The sequence below is a fragment of the Athene noctua genome, chromosome 4, assembly GCF_965140245.1.
Source record: "Athene noctua chromosome 4, bAthNoc1.hap1.1, whole genome shotgun sequence".
NCBI classification, from domain to species: domain Eukaryota; kingdom Metazoa; phylum Chordata; class Aves; order Strigiformes; family Strigidae; genus Athene; species Athene noctua.
The window spans coordinates 83,434,057-83,455,353 of NC_134040.1; the positions used below are offsets into that span (position 1 = coordinate 83,434,057).

The 21,297-nt window shown below is 35.5% G+C and overlaps 1 protein-coding gene across 1 annotated transcript in view; it reads left to right on the forward strand.

Annotated features, from left to right (window-relative positions):
• SGCZ (sarcoglycan zeta) overlaps positions 1-21,297 on the forward strand; it is a 506,757-nt gene that overhangs the window by 271,773 nt on the left and 213,687 nt on the right. The window contains exon 2 of the mRNA XM_074904117.1: positions 8,265-8,459. Within this exon, the coding sequence (XP_074760218.1) occupies positions 8,265-8,459 (195 nt within the window). The remainder of the gene's footprint in view (positions 1-8,264; positions 8,460-21,297) is intronic.

Here is a 21,297-nt window from a genome sequence, read left to right on the forward strand (position 1 = left end):
AGAATCAATCAGTAATGAAAATGTCTAGAACCAGTGTCATGTGCTGGGCTACAATTACAGTACCTGAGGTAACAAAAATCATATTGTTTTTTGTCTCATCTGTTTCATGATGTGAGTAATAAAGAGTTTCAAATTTGTATCTGTCCAATTAGATGTTGATGTCTTAGTTTTTTTGAATATAACTATTTGCTGTGATAATATTTTGTCAGCCTTGAAAATTGCTTTTAGCTTTAAATACACATTTTCCATTTATAATATAGCATTTATCAAATTATTCCAACAGGTGTATTTCTATCACCATTAAGTTTATTTTCGTATTTAAGTCTTGATATATCTATGTCGGTAATTCCTTTTTAATAAAAAATATCACCAAAAAAAAAATTATCAAAAGAATAGCCATGGAAAGAAGGAATGATTTTATTTTTGTTTCATATATAAATATAGTAAATAAGGTATTTGTGTTGAAGTTCTAAATGCCAAATGTTCTAAAAAATGGTAGAGGTTCTTAACAAAAGAGAAGTTTTTCCTGTTCCCCCAAGGTATGAGTGAATGTCTGGTGGCATCCATCTCCATCTTATTATCAGTTTGTTCAAATGGATAAATTCCAATGAATCGACATGCTCGCAATAAGAGCACATTTCATTAAAAATTTCAAACCACTTAATCATCGTATTGATGTTTCACACATACTCAGTTTGTTTTTTCTGTTCTACACCCTTGGGAATGCAGGCAGGCTTTATTAACCACTTTTTTAAAAAGTCTGTTACTGAATAATATTTTTCTCAAAGGCAGGAGTATGAAAGCATGGTTAATAGCAAGGACTGTCAAATGAAATATATTTACTGAAGCCAGCAGAAAGTCTGGGTAAGATTAGAGAGCGCTGTGGGTCTCTAAACAATCTGAGTTACAGCATTTGCTGCAGGGATTGTGGAACTCTTGAGACATTCGACTTGAGCTTCTCAGAAAGCTAAAAAGAAATTGGGAGAGAACATAAACCAGAAAAATTAACTTTTCATCAGCTTTCATTGTAATTCTCCCAAACTTGTGTTGCCGCTAGACCAGAAAAAAACTTTGAAAGCAATGGCGAATGGAAGTCAGGCAAAAAGGAATGAGACTTAAGTGATTCAGTTCTTCAGTTTTTCATTAGTTTGCTCGTTGTCTGTAGACAAGTTTCTTTCGCTCCCTGAGCTTCCATTCTTCACATGTATGATGATGCTAACACAGATCTTGTTTGCTGTAAAGAGCTTTGCTTGCTTGAGACAGATTTGGGATAGGAAAAACACTGGAGTCCCAGACGTAACCATGAGAGAAGAATGCTTGTTTTAGATCTGAAGGAAATTGTAGTTATCCTGGCAAATCATTTATGAAGTTCCTTTGTTCCCTCCTACCTTCCCCCACGCCCAGATATACTAGTTTTTTATTAGATTGCCTGATTTTCAAACACCCAGAAGCCATAGCAACCTATGTAAAACCCCTCTGAGAACTTCTGCTATTTCTGTTAAGTATAATCATACTCTTCTGGAGTCATCTTCATTTCTTAAGGCATCTTGTGCTTTGATCAGAGAAGTATTGGACCCAGTTTAGCCTTCCACCTGCTGGATGCACATGCAGAGAGGTTATCTTCCTAAGGGCTCCTCAGTGTGTCATGGAGAAGCTACCACATTAATCTTGGGTTTTATTCAGTCAACCACACTTCAAGAATTTTTGAATTGCCTTGCCGGGATGGTGTTACCACACGGCACCCCACCCCTACCATTTACGATTATTTTATCGAAATGTGTCATTTACCACGTGGCATTTTTTGGTGCAAAATAGCAAAGAATCTACCTTTTAACACATTTACTTGTATTCTTGCGTGGCTTTTAAAAAAATGTGGGATGAATGGAATTGACACAGGCTTAGAGTTTATGTAGAACTTCTCCAGAAGTAAAAACCCTTTTTTTTTGTCTTCAAAATACACAAAATAATATCATTTTCTTTTCAGAAAATCAGTAAGCTCTAAGTTAAATTGCCTGCCCAGACATTAAGAGTAAATATTGGATTTCTTCTTCTCTTTGACTAAGTTAATTAAGAACAATTATCCTTTTATTTAATTCCTTAGTTTTGAATCTGATTCTTCTTTTGCGGCACATAGAAAAGAGTCATTAGCCATAAAGACAAATTGATGTTTGTCTAGAGAATTACTTGCAAGGTATCATCATGTTCTAAACAGTTTTTGTTTAAGTAGATTGCTACCCTAACTTCAGGAATTATACCAACAATCTCACCCTCTAGATGTAATTCATTTGCTCATTGTGTTCTCTTTCATTTTTCTGCTTTGAAAATTTACCTCTGTATTTTTTTTTGTTACCTCTCATGTTCCCAGACTAAAATAAACTTTGAAAATGTAAAATGTCCCTGCTCCATTCTTTAATTACTTCTGTGTCTAAGTTATCTGTTCCGATAGTACATATCAACAGTTTAAAGGTCATGGGCTTGATTTGGATTTCATGCTGTGTGCTTACTCAGATTCACCTGTGCCTAGTGACTATGCACTATCATATTTTTCACAGTACTGAAAAAGATCTTAAAGGGTAAGAGTAGCCAAAACTGAAAAATATATTCAGGTGCAGTGGTGACATGACTAAATAGTTTACAGTGGTATGATATTTTCCTTTATTTTGTTTATGATACTTGTTCAGTGCAGTGTAATAACTCATTTAATCTCTTTGTAGTTACTGAATAATGGATCCCATATTACTTTGGATTTGAATTAGAAATCCCATTCATTAATAGAGCACAGGAGTTATTTTTAATTTCTTCAGCATGTGGCTCTGGGTTGCTTATGACTGTGTATATATGCATGAGTTTACCAATTTAAGATGCCAACACCGAAACCTTTCAAATATCTAATGGAGCACTTCTGTAACTTTTTTTTTTTTTTTTTTTTTTTCCCTTGGTTTGATACCCTCAGGCATCCTATTGTTAGAAACCCAGGTAAATTTTCAAACATTAAATCTTGTCTCATCTTGAAATGTTGTCTCCAGTTATTTCATATTTACAGGACCACAATAATGGAATAGCATTAAGGTTATACCACAGTCACATTTTTTTTAAATGTCCACATAATAATAGTTCATCAATAAGATCTGTCAGTCACCTACTTTAGAATATATATTTTTATAACATATTCTGAAAGTTCAATAGGGTTAAATAGCAATTCAGTCATCAAAAATTTGTGTATATATTTATATGTATTTCTGTGATCTCCTTATATACATATTTACACATAAATACATGGATGTATTTTTTTATATAAAGTATATGTGCACTTTAGCAATCAGGATTCTTGGCAAAAACTTGTCATATTTTTGATGACCATTTTTTTGTACAATGTTCTTTCATATTTCATGATTTAGCAAGGCTCATGCAAGTCACTTTTAAAAAATACATTATTAACTCATCTGTTGTGGAGGCTCTCAAATAAGCAAGCAACAACCAATGCAATAAAAAAAATTATCTCTGACACAGCCATCTAGCGCTCTGCAAACATACAATGGCAGATTCAAATATCTGTAAGAGGAGAAAAAGACTATCCCACAAACTTTGTAGGGTTTAACGACAACCCAAAAATGCTGTGTCAGTAGCCTAAAAAAAGTGAGGGCTCTCAACCTTGAGAAACTTCTTAGGGCAGCATCCCAAACCAAGGGGAGAGTCCTGGACCACAGCACACTGCTCTCGGAGGGAAGTACTCAGGATGGCTTCTCCAAAGGACTCCATTTATATCCAAGCTGAATCTAATCTGTTGTCAGTATTGGCTCCCACTGGGCAAGGTCCACAAGTGCCGTAAAGCCCTGAGAACAAGGCCACAGAAAAAAAAAAAAAGAAAAAAACCAACCCAATTGCCATTACACTTCTTCAGCCAAGAAGCCCTATTTTCATCAGGAATGTTCACGTGCACATTGTCCTTACAGTGTTATGGAATTTCATTGCCTTTTAATGATTTACAAAAACACAGACCTCACAGCAGTTCCTCCTCAGTTAAAAAGATTTAACTGAAGTAGATATGGTCTAGTAACTTCTCAGTTACTGGTGACAAAAACATGACAAAAAATGGACATATTTATCAAGCATTTATGTGGTTATTGTCTTTACTTTTAACATGTCCAGGTACTAATTACCAGAACAAATAGGATTTATTTTTTTTTTTAGTTTTCAATAGTTTCAAAATCAAAAGATTAAATTTTACACCAGTATATAAAATGGTACTGAGAGCACTGCCAATAACTGGCCAGATTAATAACCCTAAAAACTAAAGACAAAATGACAAAAATATTTTTATAGTTAAAGCAAATGGCAAATTCTTTGGGCCTGCTTGTTAAATATATCACAGAATCATCTAGGTTAGAAAAGACCTTGACGATCACCTAGACTAACCATTGACCTAACACTGACAGTTCCCAACTACACCAGATCCCTCAGCGCTATGTCAGCCCAACTCTTAAACCCCTCCAGGGATGGGGACTCCACCACCTCCCTGGGCAGCCCATTCCAACCCCTAACAGCCCGTTCTATAAAGAAATGCTTCCTAATATCCAGTCTAAACCTTCCCTGGTACAACTTGAGGCCATTCCCTCTTGTCCTATCGCTTGTTCCTTGGTTAAAGAGGCTCATCCCCAGCTCTCTGCACCCTCCTTTCAGGCAGCTGTAGAGGGGATGAGGTCTCCCCTCAGCCTCCTCTTCTCCAGACTGAAGCCCCCCAGTTCCCCCAGCCGCTCCCCGTACGACCTGTGCTCCAGACCCTGCCCCAGCTCCGTTGCCCTTCTCTGGCCACGCTCGAGTCATTCAATGGCCTTTTTGGGGTGAGGGGCCCAAAACTGAACACAGGAATCGAGGGGCGGCCTCCCCAGTGCCGAGCCCAGGGCTCAGATCCCTTCCCTGTCCCTGCTGGCCACGCCAGTGCTGACACAAGCCAGGATGCCGTTGGCCTTCTTGGCCCCCTGGGCACACTGCTGGCTCCTGTTCAGCCGGCTGTCAATCACCCCCCAGGTCCCTCTCTGACTGGCAGCTCTCCAGCCACTCCTCCCCAGGCCTGTAGCCCTGCTGGGGGTTGTTGTGGCCCAAGGGCAGCCCCCGGCATTTGCCCTCAGTGAAACTCCCCCAGTTGGGCTCAGCCCATGGCTCCAGCCTGGCCAGGTCTCTCTGCAGAGCCTCCCTGCCCTCGAGCAGATCAACACTCCCACCCAACTGGGTGTCATCTGCAAACTGACTGAGGGGGCACTTGATCCCCTCATCCAGATCATCAGTAAAGATGTTAAACAGGAGTGGCCACAACACCCAGCCTTGGGGGACACCACTCGTGACCGGCCGCCAACTGGGTTTAACTCCGTTCACCACAACTCTCTGGGCCCAGTCAGCGAGACAGATTTTTACCCAGCAAAGCGTGTGCCCATCTGAGCCTTAAGCAGCCAGTTTTGCCAGGAGAATGCTGTGGGAAATGGTGTCAAAGGCCTTCCTAAAGTCAAGGTAACAACATCCACAGCCTTTCCCAAACAGCGTTGGGCCCAGTATTGATCCAGGTGAAGTATAAGGAGAGTAGGATAATGAGAAATAAGAACAAATCGAAAACCACTTTCCCCCCATCGCTCCCTTCTTCCCTGGCTCAGCTTTACTCTGCACTTTCTCTACCTCCTACCACCAAGCAGTGCAGGAGGATGGGGAAAGTGGATTGTGGTCAGTTCATCACATGTTGTCTCTGCCCCGCCTTACTCCTCAGGGGAAGGACTCCTCACACTCTTTCCCTGTTCCCCTGTGGTGTCCCACCCACGGGAGACAGTCCTTCACAAACTTCTCCAACATGAGTCCTTCCCATGGGCTACAGTTCTTTGTGAATTGCTCCAGTGTGGGTCTTTCCATGTGGTACAGCCCTTCAGGAACAAACTGCTCCAGCGTGGATCCTCCTGTGGAGCCACAGGTCCTGCCAGAAAATGGGCTCCTCTAGTGTGGTCTCCTCTCCATGGAGTCAGAGGTCCTGCCAGGACCCTGCTCCAGCACAGGCTCTTTGCAGGGTCATGGGCTCTGGCACATCCACCTGCTCCAGTGTGGGGTCCTTTACCGGCTTCAGGTGGATGTCTGCTCCACTGTGAGCCTCCATGGGCTCTCGCATCACCACTCACTTGAGCACTATACACTGAGGGAACTGACTGATGCCTGGCTGTCATGATGGAATAAAGTCTAATCGTATTGAATGATTCTGTTGCAAAGGGCATATTTCATGGTGCCACGTTCATAGTTTTAGGGGCAGTGCTACTTCTGGCATTCTCACAATCTGAAACTTGACTTTTCAACTATTTTTGATGGTAATAACTGTTTTGTAAATAATATATAAACTAAGGTCACAAGACAATGGAAATGGTGTAAAAAATACTGATTACATCTCAATAACTAGTCATGCATTGCATTATTTTTTATTTTTATTTTTTTTTACAATGGCTGGCTAAATAAATGTGTAGAAACTCATTATAAGGAGGAAGATGGCTAATGCTTCTGTGCATTCAATTTCTGAATTCATAAGGAATTCAGACACAGCTAGGATGAATACTGCCAGGATATGATAAGGTGGCGATCTAAGGTTGTGAAGCCTGGTGACACTATCCTCAGGGAGGACTGAGAAACGTTGTTAAGGGAAATTGTTTGTAAACGATTACTATATAAATAAACTGCTAAACATTACCTTTAATTGAAATTATGGGCAAAGAGAAGCAATTCAAATTGGAAAGAATATAAATTACAAAATACGTGTTTACTAGCTTATTTAAAACCTGCTTTATAAATTTTATATATATTTTTTTTTACTTATTTCAATGATATATATGTAATTGTAGTAGTATGGATGTGTGTTGTATGACTTGTTGCTGAAATTATTCCCAGTGAATTAATTTATGCCATTAATATCTCATTCACTAACAAGTGCATGGTAAACCCTCAAGAGTTACAATTTGGATAAACATCTAGCAATACAGATGTTTACATAAATGTTTTTCAGCTTTACATTTTTAAAATCTTATGAAATCAACATTTTTTTCGATACTCTCAAATGGATTTGGTCTGGGTTTTTATTTCTAGTTGAATCAACTGACACATCTTTGTGCATTTTTTACTTTTAGTGAAAAGAAAGGCAGTTCTAAGCATAAAATTAATCATCCTATCTGGTTTATAAGTTGTGGTTTTGACTGGTTTGAGTACTTTGTTTTGTGTTTGAGGGTTTCTTCCTCCTCCTGAGCACAAAGCCTATTAAACCAATTTTTTTTTTATTATTTTTTTTTTAATGAGCATGTTTCAGGAAGAACTTTTACATAAACAGAATGAGATTGCTTTAACTTTATTTTTAAGTCATGGAGAAAAGTTAATACCTTCCAGTGTAAAGGCAGTGTGACAGCTGAATATGAATATACATATCTGTAAAAGAAAGTAAAGGATGTAAAAAATGTTAAATGGGTTTCTTGTGAAATGCCATAAACCTTTTTGTTCTTAAAGAAGATGATAACTTCTTTAAGTAGTTTGCAAACAGTTACTGGTGCCTTGTATGCTAGAAGAACTTAAGCCGGGTCAAGAAAACAACAGATGGTGGTAGTATCCATATCTCCTAAAGGGCAAAATTAAAGATTCGAAGGGATTTTGTTTTCTTTCTGTGTAAAATACAGTATACACCATGACATACTTTCGTGTAAAATACGAGCGTATGTATAATGGCATAAATTATTAATTTAATTTTTTAAGCATCATAAAAGAATGATATTATGACGCATTACTAGAAATAATTGATTTTTTCTATTTGTATGTACTGGTTTTAGCTACAATCTACTAAGAAGAAAATTACCTTTATCTAAGCCAAAACCAGTACAAGAAAAAGCTACATGGATTTTCTCTCCAAACCAAATTTTCCTAAATGACCTCGTAAAGGGCAATAAAACAGTCTTCAGAAATAGAATGTAATATACATACATGAATTACATTGATATTTTTTACAGTTTATGCCGATAAATTTGAAATGTAAATACAATTTGAAATATCAAACCAAAGGTTTACTCTAAATTAATGAAAACCACCAGATTCTTACTAAATACCTAGTAAAAATAAAGACGTGGTTTATGCTGAATGAATGCATCGCTTTTGTGCCCATACAAACTGATGTTCTATACATTCTGAGGTAATCTTCGGATAATAAAATCTCTGAAAAACAGACTTCTCATTTGCTTACTTACATTTACATTTTTCTTTTCCAGATGACACGAGAGCAGTATATATTAGCAACACAACAGAACAGCCTTCCAAGGACTGAACATCCTCAGTTTTACCCAGTAGGGATTTATGGATGGCGAAAGAGGTGCTTATACTTCTTTGTCCTTCTGCTGTTGGTTACCATGATTGTTAACTTAGCAATGACAGTATGGATTTTGAAGGTTATGAATTTCACAGTGGTAAGTATCACAGTAACTTTGTGTATCCCGTTTCTTGAAATAATTACTTGCAGTTTTATTTCTCTTTCTTTTACCATGCGATATCAAATCTTGTAAGCTTGGATTAAAAATTGTACGTATTTCTGTGAGGGTTACATCAGATATTTATACTTTTTGTGTCTATTCTGCAGTGAGTGGACCTGCGCCCTATCTATTCAGACATTTTTCATTAATCATATCTGCTGAAAATATATCTGGATCTTAGAGTTTTTTTGTTCGCCCAACCAAAAGCGTCATGGTGACTGCCCCAAGCATTTCTTGGTTGCTTGTCACCACTGATAGTAATCAGGAGAAGTTTTCTATGTCTGTATGGTACATCTCTTAGGAGGAAGCTGGGTTAGTTAGGTCAACTTAGTGCAGATTTTTTATGTTTTTTATGGGTTTTTTTGTTTATGTTTTTCTTAGGGTTTTTTTTAGAATTTACTGAGCGTTTGAACTGTGTTTTACTTAGAGTGGCTGTTTTGTTGTTGATAAGAGAGGGTAGGTGGGTATAAAAGCCATGGACTTTTATGAGACAGCCTCCATCTGGAATCTTGAAGCAGCAAAGTGTTACTGAGTGTGTATTTCAGACGTACACCTGAAAGAACATTTGTGGTCAGTGAAAACTGAACAGCGTCTGACCTGCTGTTCCCAAAGCTGCGTTTGGACAAAGGTGGTAGAAGTTCTCAGTAGTTGTCAGTGGAGTAGTGTCTTTTTGTATCCCAAAAGAAAATGTAGAACACTCCACAGTTTAAAATAGCAGTGCTTCTGCTAGGATCAGTGTAGTCTCTCTCTGGATTTTGACCTTCATAAGCCATATTTTAATGTATCTAGTAATACATTTCTAATTCCTAGGGTCACAGCACATTTCTGTTCTCCATTAGTTTATTGGATATAAAAACCAGCCAAACCCCCCAGCATTAAACATATATCTCAAATTGTTCTATATCTGCTAATGCTCTATAATGCAGAGGGTTATCTGAGATAGTTACCTGGTGAGATGTACTGTGCAAATACATCACTATTTCTGAGTTGCCACTGGCGGATGAATATATTGGATTCATATTTTGACAACTGTATGACTTTAATATTCATGTACTGAAGAGTTTATTAGAAATTGGGAGGGAAGATTCGCTTCATTTTTTGGTTTGATTGGTTTGTTTGGTGCTATTTTTCCTTTTTCCTTTTTTTTTTTTTTTTTTTTTAGCACAACGTGCTTGCAAAACAGGACATCCAGATATGCTTCTGCTATTTGCATTAGAAGCATATTTTGACATACCTGCTGACTTCAGTAAAATGGTCTGCTCTTATTCCAGAGGAGAATTAAGCATGGAAATTTAAATAGGTTAAGAAGATGTTTTAAAAAGCGCAGAATTTTTCTCTGTTCAGAAGATTGCATTCCAACAAAAATTTGGAACTGCTGCTTCCATATCTAGGCAGTGTTTGACCTTCCACACTACAAGCTACGATAACACTATCCAGTTTAAAACTCTTACTGTTTGAACACACAATCAGTTTAAAACAAAACCAGAAAAGATAATCTGAAATATTTTTTTGTTCCTGTGTGTCACAGTTAGAAAGTTAAAGGTTTGTGTGAAATCACGAAATCAGCGCAGGATTCTAGTGCAGGAAACAATGAGATTGTTTCAGCAGTTGTGTTTACTAGTTAGTGGATTGAAGAACTTGAATCAGTAGCTTGAGAGATGTATCTATCTGAAAAAATTATGGAAATGCTGGTTTAATAATTTTACAAAAATAGTGTTTGAAATGTTATACACTTGATCCATAAACTCATTATATCATTACAACAATTCAGAAATCACAAAGTTTATATGCATCTTTAATAGTTCTGAATTTGTTATAAATACATATAAATGGTATGCCACTAACTAGTGAGTTAATCTTTAACCCTCTGTAACAGAATTAAAATTAATTTTGTATATTCACATTTACCGTAGTCATATATACCAGTAAGCAATTTGGATATCACTTCGCTTTCATATAAAAAAAAAAAAAAGAAAAACTGCATATGCTTGGGAATGCTGTTGATTTTGGAATATCAAATAGCCCTTTACCTCAGAAATGAAATTCCTACTTAATGGTTTGTTATGATCAATCTGTAAAAATTACTGTTTCCAAAGGATTTTGTACTTCAAAAGTATAACAGAAGCATTTTATTTAATGATCATACCACCACCAGATCATTTTTACTCAAATTTTTATCCCTATTGACATAAAATTATTAACCATTATTCTTCTAACAGCAAAATATTTCATGCTTTTTTTTAATGAAATGTACTGTTTCAGGACTGCTTTTTGTCTTCCAACTTTTACATAAATTTATGGACTGATCTGTGGTTAAACTTGCCGAAAATGGAATCCATAGACATAGAACTGTGGTTTATGATTTGAAATTGTGTATCTCAAAGTGCACACATTTGTTTTACAAAGTAACTGTTAAAAAATAATTAAACGACATGACAGTAGGTTACTTAATATTAGAAAGCTACATGTGAATAGCTGTAAACATATCATATAGCTTAAAGCCGAAAGAATGAAAAAAGTCTGTCAGTATTTTTTCTGCTTTTATAAGCACTGTTGCTTTGGATCACGCTCCAATCCATTTTGTTAATTACACACTGAAGAACACCGCTTTTCTTCTGCAGATTCATGTAATGGTAGTCTTCTACTTGGACTAGTTAGTATTCACATTGGTGTCTGTATGGGTTCAAAAACTGATTGCTGGAAGATTCCCATTAAAAAAAAAAAAAATCAGTAAAATCTTCTCGCTTGTGTCCACACATGCATATTTGAGCACCAGTGGGAAATTGTATCAAGTCTGAAGGAGTCACATTCTTATGACAGATGTCCGAAAGTAAAATAATTTGGTTTATGAACCTAAACTTCATGTATTTAAAGAATGCAATAGCTGTGAATTTCTTCCATGTGCACTTACATATGTATAATCTAGCCATGACAAAATAATTGTTGAAACTGAACTGCTTTGATAATTTGACATTATTTTAAACTATTTGCTGTTTTAGCATAAGCCAATGTTGAGCTTTTTATAAAAATAATAGTAGTTACACCCCTTCAAGGGGTCATGAAAAGCCAGGGCATGGGTTTGTCATTTCTGGCTGACAATTGCATCAATGTTAATTTCTAATATTTGTTCATTTTCTATTTTTAACTGTACAGCTGCGGCCACTGGCCAATTGGCACAATAAAAACGTTTCTGAGTTCAATTTATAGATTCTCCAGTTGGAAAAGTTTTCTGAATATACTGACCTTGCATGTAAAATTCACGTTCTGAATCTATCCCGTGCTCTTTTTATGTACAGAGAGGAGAAACAGGGTCTCCTGTAAGGCCATTCATCTCGTAGTAAGACAAGCAGTTGAAGTAAATTGTACTTAAGGACAATCCTTAAATTTTCCTTAATCCTTAAGGATGAATATTAAATAGCTCATCAAAGAAGTAATTAAAAGGAAATATAGTTTATTTGCAGTTGTGTAAAAGCTTAAGTACAGGCAAGTAATGCAAGTGTCCTTTTATCAGATTAAGTAGTATAGCTGGGAAAGGTAGAGAAACTTTCAGGTAAGCAATCTCTTCTTCCAGTGTACAATGTAAGACAGAAAATTGAAAGGTAAATACAAGTTACAAATAATTCCCTTTTATAACATGTATTAGACAAGCAAAACTGAAGATAATTAGAATCTGTGTAGCTGAAGGAATATTAGATGGAGTGAGAGATGCAGTAATACATTTTTTTGAAAGATATTCCCCCACTGATAGCTTAGTGTAACTGTCAAACGTCTAGTCAGGATCTGTTACCTCACAGTTCGATCATCTGTTTAGAAAGATACATCTGAAAGCATGTAAGAAATTCAGGACAAAGAAATCCCTCAACTTTTCCACTTAGAGCTGCCTGTAGCCATAGCACACCATGCTATGCAGGGTTTATGTGGAAAGCAACCATTCAGGAGCAGGCTATATTAGAGGAAGATCTTACCTTGAACAAAACACTCTGTCAATAATTTAGTCCTGAAATAATCCCCAGGCTAAACTCATCATTGGAATAAAACTCTTTGTTGTCTTGCACACATCAAGTGAATTTACTCTGTCCTGAGTGGTGAGGATAAAATAATTTGACAGCACCTATGATATATTGTCCCTTAATGGAACCATCAAAGTCCCTGAACCACATGCTTGAACTCCAGACTTCATCTATTGTGTGAAATGCTTTCCTGAAAAGTAAACAACCGCTGTCTTCAAGAATGAACTCAACTTTCTTCATGTCTCTTAAGCCTGATCTTCAAAGAAGACATGCAAAATATCTTGGAAAAATCAAGCTGGGAACTAAAATCTGTAGCTTTTGTCAATATAAAAATAATAGACCTAGGAGACGTGAGTTTTATGGGACATTTATAATTTCTTTTCCTTGTGTTAACCTTGCCATTTTTTAAAGAATAGAAAGGAAAGAAATATTTTTTACTGTGCCTGCATTCTTGTCATCATGTATTTGTACGGACCATAACATAGGTGATTAGCTTACATTTTCTTTAAATATTTAATCACTTGAACATTATTCTCTGATCTAACTTTTATCTTGTATCATTCTTAAATTATTCTAATCTCAATAGAACTATAATTTTATATGTTTTATTCTTCATATAGCTGTTAACAAGTAAAGCATATTGACAGTCTGTCAGTCTGATTTCTTACTCTGTAAAAGAGATTTACCTTACATTTTTGTCACTAAACAGATGCCAGTGTAGAAATCTGTCACCGAAGGGTTTTCAGCAGGTGTTTCAAATTACAGATTTAAAATAGAAATTCAAAGTATTCTTCTTACTGCTGTGGAGTGATATTGTGAAGTGACCTGGGGCAACCAGCAGGAAAACCTAAGTCCCCCTCTTTGTGGGGGAGGCATCTAATATCAGCGCATTTATAAATTTCCATTATGAACACAATTAGCATTGATATTGGAATTTACTCGATAGCACATATTCTGTTGCTTATTACATTACATTGAAGTTTAGAGTTTACAAAAGCTGGAAAAAGTTGTTAATGGCAGGAAAAATGCAAATGTGAACCCCTTTAGTACTTAGGATCTCTTTTGGGTTGGCTTGTGACTCAGCCACATATCCTAGGACATATCACCACCGAATTGTTTTACTGGGTTTGATTTTGTGTGTCTCCATATTCTGCTTTCCCCTTAGGAATCGATGTATGCAAAGACTTACTTTGTTACCTCCCTAAGAATGCAGTCACCCAATTCAGATATTTTCTCTTGCTGTAGTTACCGGCAGTATTGCAGTCAGTTTTGTCTGCTGTCATGGTATAATTCTTTCTGTACCTGATACATGTTAAACTCCTCTTGCCAATAGGACCATGGGAATTTCTTTTAAGATCAGGGATGAGACAACTTATCATCAGGGTTGAGACAGTTATTTCTCAAGGGAATCTGAACTTCAATTTAACTTCAAACATAAACAGAGCATGAACAGCAGTTTGAATATCCTGGCTAGAATTCACCTGCTTCATGCTCACAGTTGAACATACTCAGGTTGCTGCCTGCCCTGCTCCAACTTCATATTGTTTGGACAGCAGGGAGTTTGCAAGATGGTTGAATGTCTGCCAGAAAATACATGTGCCAACTAAATATGATTTCTTGCTATGTGACTACTTATATATAATAAAGTGGATACACACAACAATTAACTCCTCACTGCATCTTTAAAGATTGTCGTTTTATTCCTTTAGGAGTTTGACTTTTGGAGTTAGAATCTTTTGGATCTGCAAAAATCTAAATCTGAATGATAACGTTTTATTAACATTACTTACAGAGACCAGTAAACACAAGTATATTTTCCTGGGTTTTGATTGCTCTGCAAGAATGAGAAAATCTTTCAAATTTTTAACTTTTTGCATTGTTGGGACATACACACACAGACATATCTGAGCTTAATATCCAATATGGAAAAAAAAAAAATAAATACAATTTGTCCATTAAAGCTATAATTTGATACTTAAGGTTTTAATGGTACAACTAAAGCAACTGTGTTCAACACTTTATCAAGACTTATAGCAAAGTGTCTTGACATACTGCAGATTAAAAAATTACTTCTGATACTATGATGTTATACTCATTATCTATTTCTCAAAAAGCATAAAAATTATATGAGCTGTCAGGTTTCTAAGATTCTTTGACCACCTAGATCTTTTTATTTGATGTTCAAAACAGTATTTGTTCTGTTACCAGTTCAGTTGTTTCTGATGAACATAGTATTTGCCCATGACAGGTAACACCGTTTCCAGTAGAACTAAGAAAAATCTCTTTTCCTTTTGTTAACTAACTTCTATTAAGACATGTCCAATTTGTAGCAGATTGGCATTTGAAATTTATGAAATTGTGTAATAGCTGTACTTATCTCTATTCAAAAATAATGTGGGTTTTTTTGGCAGACAACTTTCATTTGACACAGGCTGTAGTTTGTTATTAGGTTTTGAATAAATATTACAAATTAAGAGTAGTAGTTGCTGAATATTTAATAAATATGTTCTGTCACATCTACAGATTTCAATGGCAATCATTTATTGGCAATAATTTATTTTAAACTGTAAATGGTCTCATTTTCAAAATTTGTTATTTCTTGACTAGATAGAAAACTTTTATACACCCTCAATATTTTGGTTTTCAAGAACCTGATGTCCCATTTTGGGATGAATGCAAGAAAGCTTTTGTTTCCTTTTTGTTTGTTTTTTGTAGTGAGAAAGATCCAGTCCAGAGCAGGCAATATCATTAATTATTAATGATTAAGAGACTTAGACAAGATATCAGAGACCAAGGTTCAAATTCATGCAGTCTCCAATATAGATCATGTCCCAGGTAAGTGTCCTACTTATAGGCTATTAATTAGTCCTTCTGATTTCTGATGTTCCTTTCTAACAGATACATGACCTCTGTCTTTCTATCTTTTAGTCTCAAACATTAGATATCCTTTTGAAAATTCCTGTGAAATAGCTGTATATTTCTCCAGAATATTTTCTGCTCAGATTTATAGTTCCATCGAGAAAATGTTTAGAAAATTGTCAGCCAGATGAAATGAGTACTGGGAAACCATACAGGGGTGCACTTGTGCATGCATACACACACATGCACAGAGTCTTATTTATGTAATTGGCTATGTTCTCATCACCTTTTTATGTTACACTGCAAAACAGAAACTTAAACTTCTTGAATTAACCTGGCAGCTCCATGCATGATTCAAACACTTGCTCATAGCATGTCACCAAAAGACCAGTGCTACGAGTTAATTTTACTTGTACTTTTTTATCCCATCTGTTAAGATTCATGTAAAAGCGCAACTTTATGGAGATGGAGGGAATTTTGTAAAGCTTGCGTCCTCTTTCATTTGAAAATGGAAATTTTCACTGCACTGGGTAGGAAGGAACTGATTTATTCTTAATGTCTTTTGAGATGTGTCACATAGGTGATGTCCTGAGTACAGTGAAGAATTCATTTAAAGTATTTCTAATACCATTCTTCTAAATCACTTTTTATCTCATTTTGTACATGTACCTCTTGCGTTGTATACCTTCTTTCTTAGCACTTAGGAGGGGTGGGGAATCAATCTGCCAGTGCAAGTACAGTGTAGGTTTACTTGACTGTATAGTAATAAATGTGCACAATCCCAATTAATTTCTGTAAATGTCTGTTACTTCCTTTTTTTTTCCCCCCGTTCTTTTCCTAGTGAAAGGGAAAAAGTTAAAATCTGTCATGTCACTGTGGAAGGGTAACTAATCTGAAATTAAGGTTGGAATTTCCTCTCTGCACGCACAGCAAGTTTGCACAAACAGTCAAGCCACTGTTACACATATTTGGTTAGCTATTTTATAGTACTAGGCATCTCATGGAAAGGCATCTTCCTGTAAAAAGTAGGAAGGTATTGTTTAAACAGTGCCATTTAATAGCACATCTTAACGAATATCAATTGCTTTTGTTTCATGTGCAGGTTACATTATTGATTCTGGGTGGCTGAAAGCAGATTCTAAATATTTTTTTTTTATCATTATTATTCTTGAGATATATTTCTGTACATTTTGGTGTTTACTGTTACAAATTATCTCTGATGAAGTAAAAACAGAATAAAATTAATTTATCATTTTTATATTTGTTTAGTCATTCAGATTTAATGGCAGAATACTAGCAAATTTCCCAACAGAAAAAGAGAATAAATAATTTTCACCCTACTTAACCTTGTAAAAATGCGATTTCATTCACTGTAGAAAACAAAAATCTATTTATATGGTAGTTTAAACAATTTCAACTTACCTTGCAGTGGTTTTGGAAAATTGTACTGTAGTATCCAGAACTTGAATGCTTAGGGAGAACTGCCTAAAAACAATGTTTACTGTGTAGAGGCACATTGAGAACATAGTTATTTGCCTTGCAAGGTCACTGCTTGCTCATTTGTCTTATCGCTTCAGATTTATCATGAAGTGTCAGGACTGATTTAGAAACAGCCTAGGGTACACAGATTCATAACTTGTACCTTCATCCCGTGTCAGCAGTCCTACAGGCCACAGGTAGCGCGCCCCGTGTTTCAAAAAAAGCGCAGATAGCTACATCTGCTTCCATCGCTCATTGCAATGATTCTGATGTGCATTAAGCTATTACTCATGCAATCTCTAATAAGGGTTTTAAAATTCAAAAAGAATAATGAGTGTGGCTATAGAAGCTATAGAAGAGGGCATCAACAACTTCATGTGATAGGGCAGATGACAATGAATATGTATATTTATTTTCAGTTTGTGGACATTTATCTTCTATTAAACAATAAGTTTTAGCTGAGTGAACAATGTTTGCTAGACAGCTTATTCTTAATCATTCACTGTGTAAATAGGCTGAAACAAGTATCTCAGAAACTTTTTAAAATATTTGCTTGCATGAAAATTGAATTAACTTGATTTCCATTATTGGCTTTTAACTGTGTTCACTTTCCATGTGTATTCTAGCATGACATTAATGTCTGTGGAAAGTGAGATTTTCAGGAGAATATTATGCAAAGATGATTCTGAATTCTTAAAGATTTCTCCAGTAAGTCAGTTCTGACACTTAGATTTGTCCAATTGCATAGCTTGAATCACAGGTGTTTGAAGAGTGTTGTTGACATGCAATTATTTTTAATAGGAAAAAAAAAAAAAGAAGATGAAAACAATTTTTTATGTTAGGGTTCAAGAAAATAATAAACGTGAAAAGAAAGCTAATACATCAGCATGTTAGTCTCAAATAGGACAACAAAAGCAGACCAAGTTAATTTTAGTTCAGGCCAAGCAGTATTGTTTTGTAATGTTATTTAGCAGTAATGAGAAAGATATCAAACCACCTGAAGAAACTTTCGTTACTGAAAGGCACCAACAATCTGTATGAACAGTGAAATGTGTCATGGGTTCTTCCCTTCTGTTACTGGGATGACTTATATGGGTATAAAGTACAATAAGAAATTACAGTTTGTGCTTGGAATCCTGCTTTGATTTGTACAAACCTTCCGTCTTGAAATCAGTGCAAGTCAGTGTACAGGAGCAGAACGTACTTGTGTCAATCTAGCCTAAATTAGATATAATACATATAGAAATTCTAATAAAAAAGAAATAGAAAGATAAGATAGATATGTATCTTACATGCATTTTTGTTATAAATCAGGATATTAGACGTGTGGTTGGAATCCCAGTCAGGATTAAATGATGAAATCAAATGTTTTAAGCAGGAATAATACAGCAGCCAGAACTGCTTTTTTTTTTTAAATAAAAAACGTGAATAAAACATTCATGTGGCCTGCAGGGGATGAGGAGAAAAAAATATGAGGACCTTTACCCGAAAGATGAAACACTAATGGTATATCTTGTTTATGTCTAACAGTCATATTTTACTATACTGCTAGATACAACTGAGGAATAAAAATCCAGAAATCTAATAAAAGCAGAATATAAATTATATTGCCGGAGGCAACGTAGAAATAGTGGAACCACCACCAAATAGAAGTCAACATTATTACACGGTCCTAACGCTCTTGATTGTAATATAAATTTTGCTGCCTTTTCTGGAAAAGCCTTGTCCAATGGAGCTTGTCTAAGGATTCCTTATTGCAGGCAAGATGGTGCATACCCTTTCTGTCACATCAGTGTCCATTACGCCAGTAACATATTCCGTTGAGCATCCACCCTCAGAGACTCAGTGCAAATTTTTTTACTGTGCCATTCACTTAAGTAAAACAAATTGTGCAGGGCGTCCTGTAAGATCTTGAGAGTTTTGAGTCTATTTATTTCATCTTACAAAAAAAAAAAAAAAAAAAAATCAGATACATATTTTAACACCTCTAATAATGAAATGTGTGTTTTTTATGGTGCACAGAACTGGTTTTAGTTATAGATATTCCTTTCTTCAGACCCCATTGAAATCTGTCTACACAGTAGACCAAGACCAAGAAATTATTTCCCAAGCAAAAATTTCTAGTTACTGGGTTTATTTTTCGTATTATCTTCAAAGCTCAGGTTTATAAAAGCCACAGTGTGCAGTAGGGTAGAGATTTCTGTCTGTTTCAACAAATACAATAAAAATACAGTATGAATTAATATATATAAATTAATTTTGATTAATTCAACTCTTAATCAGTCATTTTATTTTTGTATACCGTGATTGAACAAGTTGAAAAAGGAAAAGTAGTTCTTTTCATAGAATGAAAATCAAAATTGCTATCCTGTTCTCTGATCGGTAGAGATGATATTTTAATACTGAAGGTAGAGGAAGGTAAATGTATAGATAGAGAGAAATTTTTTAAAAAATATTCTTGGTCATCTTCAAACCATGCTTTTATGGCACTTTTCATAAAGATGGTGCCCTTTCTCATTTTCTTCATTGTCTTCAGGAATATAGAACTCATTTAAGTGATCTTTCTGGGTCTGATCATGATACATAGTAGACAAAAATTTATGTTAGCTCTATCAGATGAACATGCAATTCAAAACACATTTTTGTTTGAAATTTGTGTCATGTTATATGTTAAAGAACATACTCTAACATTTTTATTTATTTACTACGTGATGATGATAACTATTAAAGAACTCGTTCATTTTTACAGTAGTTAATTTAAAAGAAAAATACATGATGCGAACAGTTCATAATAAAAAGAAATTTGCCTGTGGATTTTTTTCTCAGGGCTGACTGATATAAGCTTATGTGTATATACACATCCAAAATTTATTTTTTCTTGAGAGGGCTGTGAAATGTTTACGTTTTCATTTCCTGATGTTTTCATGTTGGTTTTGTCCCTTCTATAATTAAAATGCTAATTACAAAGGGAGAGGGTTGATTTTTATGCTTAGTTCTGCATTATCTTGCTCTCAGCTTTAAATTTCGTAAGTGATTTTCAAAGTGATTTAAATCACTTAATGACTTAACTAGCTTTTGAATTATTTTATTGATTATTATCATTATCTTGGGTGTAATTTTTAATATAGATCAATTAGAATGCTTAAAGAGAAAGAAATTAATTAATAACAGTAAGAGGCATACAATTTTAAAATTAAAAGGTGGTATAGAATTACTCGAGCTGGCATCTAGTGTGAGTTAACAAACACATCTTTATGGCACTTTTGCCATAAAGTTGTAATGGAAAGAACCTGAAAGATAGATGAACCTTGCTTTGCTGTTGGTTTCGATCACTGGGCTCAGAGATCCTATTACTGTTATGTGTTTGGGGAAGATTACTTAAGTAAAAATACATTTTAGTGGGTATTGTCATTATTTCTGTTAGGAAGACTATATTGCTACTCCATAATATTTAAAATTAACTGGTTCAATTTCTGCCATTTCATAAAACTGTTCTGTTGAAGTGAGCAGTGGGGGCTGGAGATGGAAAGAATTAAAGCCTAAAAAAAAAGAGTGCAGTAGAGAACAATCTTGCATCCTGAGCCTTTGTTACTGCATTTGGATATAAAGATAATAACACTGTGGAAACATACAGAGAATAAAACCCCCACAGTATCTTTTAATTTTCCCTGACTATCCTGAAGAATACTAATAAAAGGAAATAGAATGATTCTGTAGAGTCTCTTAAAAAGAATACAACTGGATCTTTTTGTAGGTGTAGATCTGTTTTCCGTCTTGAGAAGTAAGTTACGATAGCCTCTTCGTTTTATATTTTTATCGGGCCCATCAGGGTAGACCCTTGTAATGAAAGATCTGAAAGGGAGAATAATCCATGTCCGGGTAACCAAGTAATCTCTGATCCATTTTTTCGTTTGGTTTGGTTCTTTTGGAGTTTGGGGTGGTTTTTGCATTAATGATGTAAGTAAGCAAATTTGGTATTCAGGTCAAACAGATGAATTAGGTAAACAATTATAAATTAGGTAAATAAAGTTTAGCTCTTTCTATAATTGCCCTAGATTTACACCATTGCCACAGCCCTTTAAAGTCACCCTTTCCTCTAAAGAAACCTTACCTGAAGGATGCTCCCAGGGAGATCCCTTTCTCATGGTTTCAGAAGGTTCGCACTCTTCTTTGTGGTTCCTAAGCAGGATCTGTTGGACAGCAAAAAAGGCAAAGAGTATGGCAACACAGAGTCTGTGGCAGATATGAAAGTTTCAGGGCATATGCTTTCTCTAAACACTCAAGCCACTTCTGATTTTTAACAGGAGTGTTACCTGAACTCTAGTTCTTAATATGAACTGTGGAAAAATAAATACCCTGTTAGGAATGTTATCTGAGCTTTGACCTAACTGTCAAAGGTCTGTTATACTCCCGTTTTAAGATTTAAT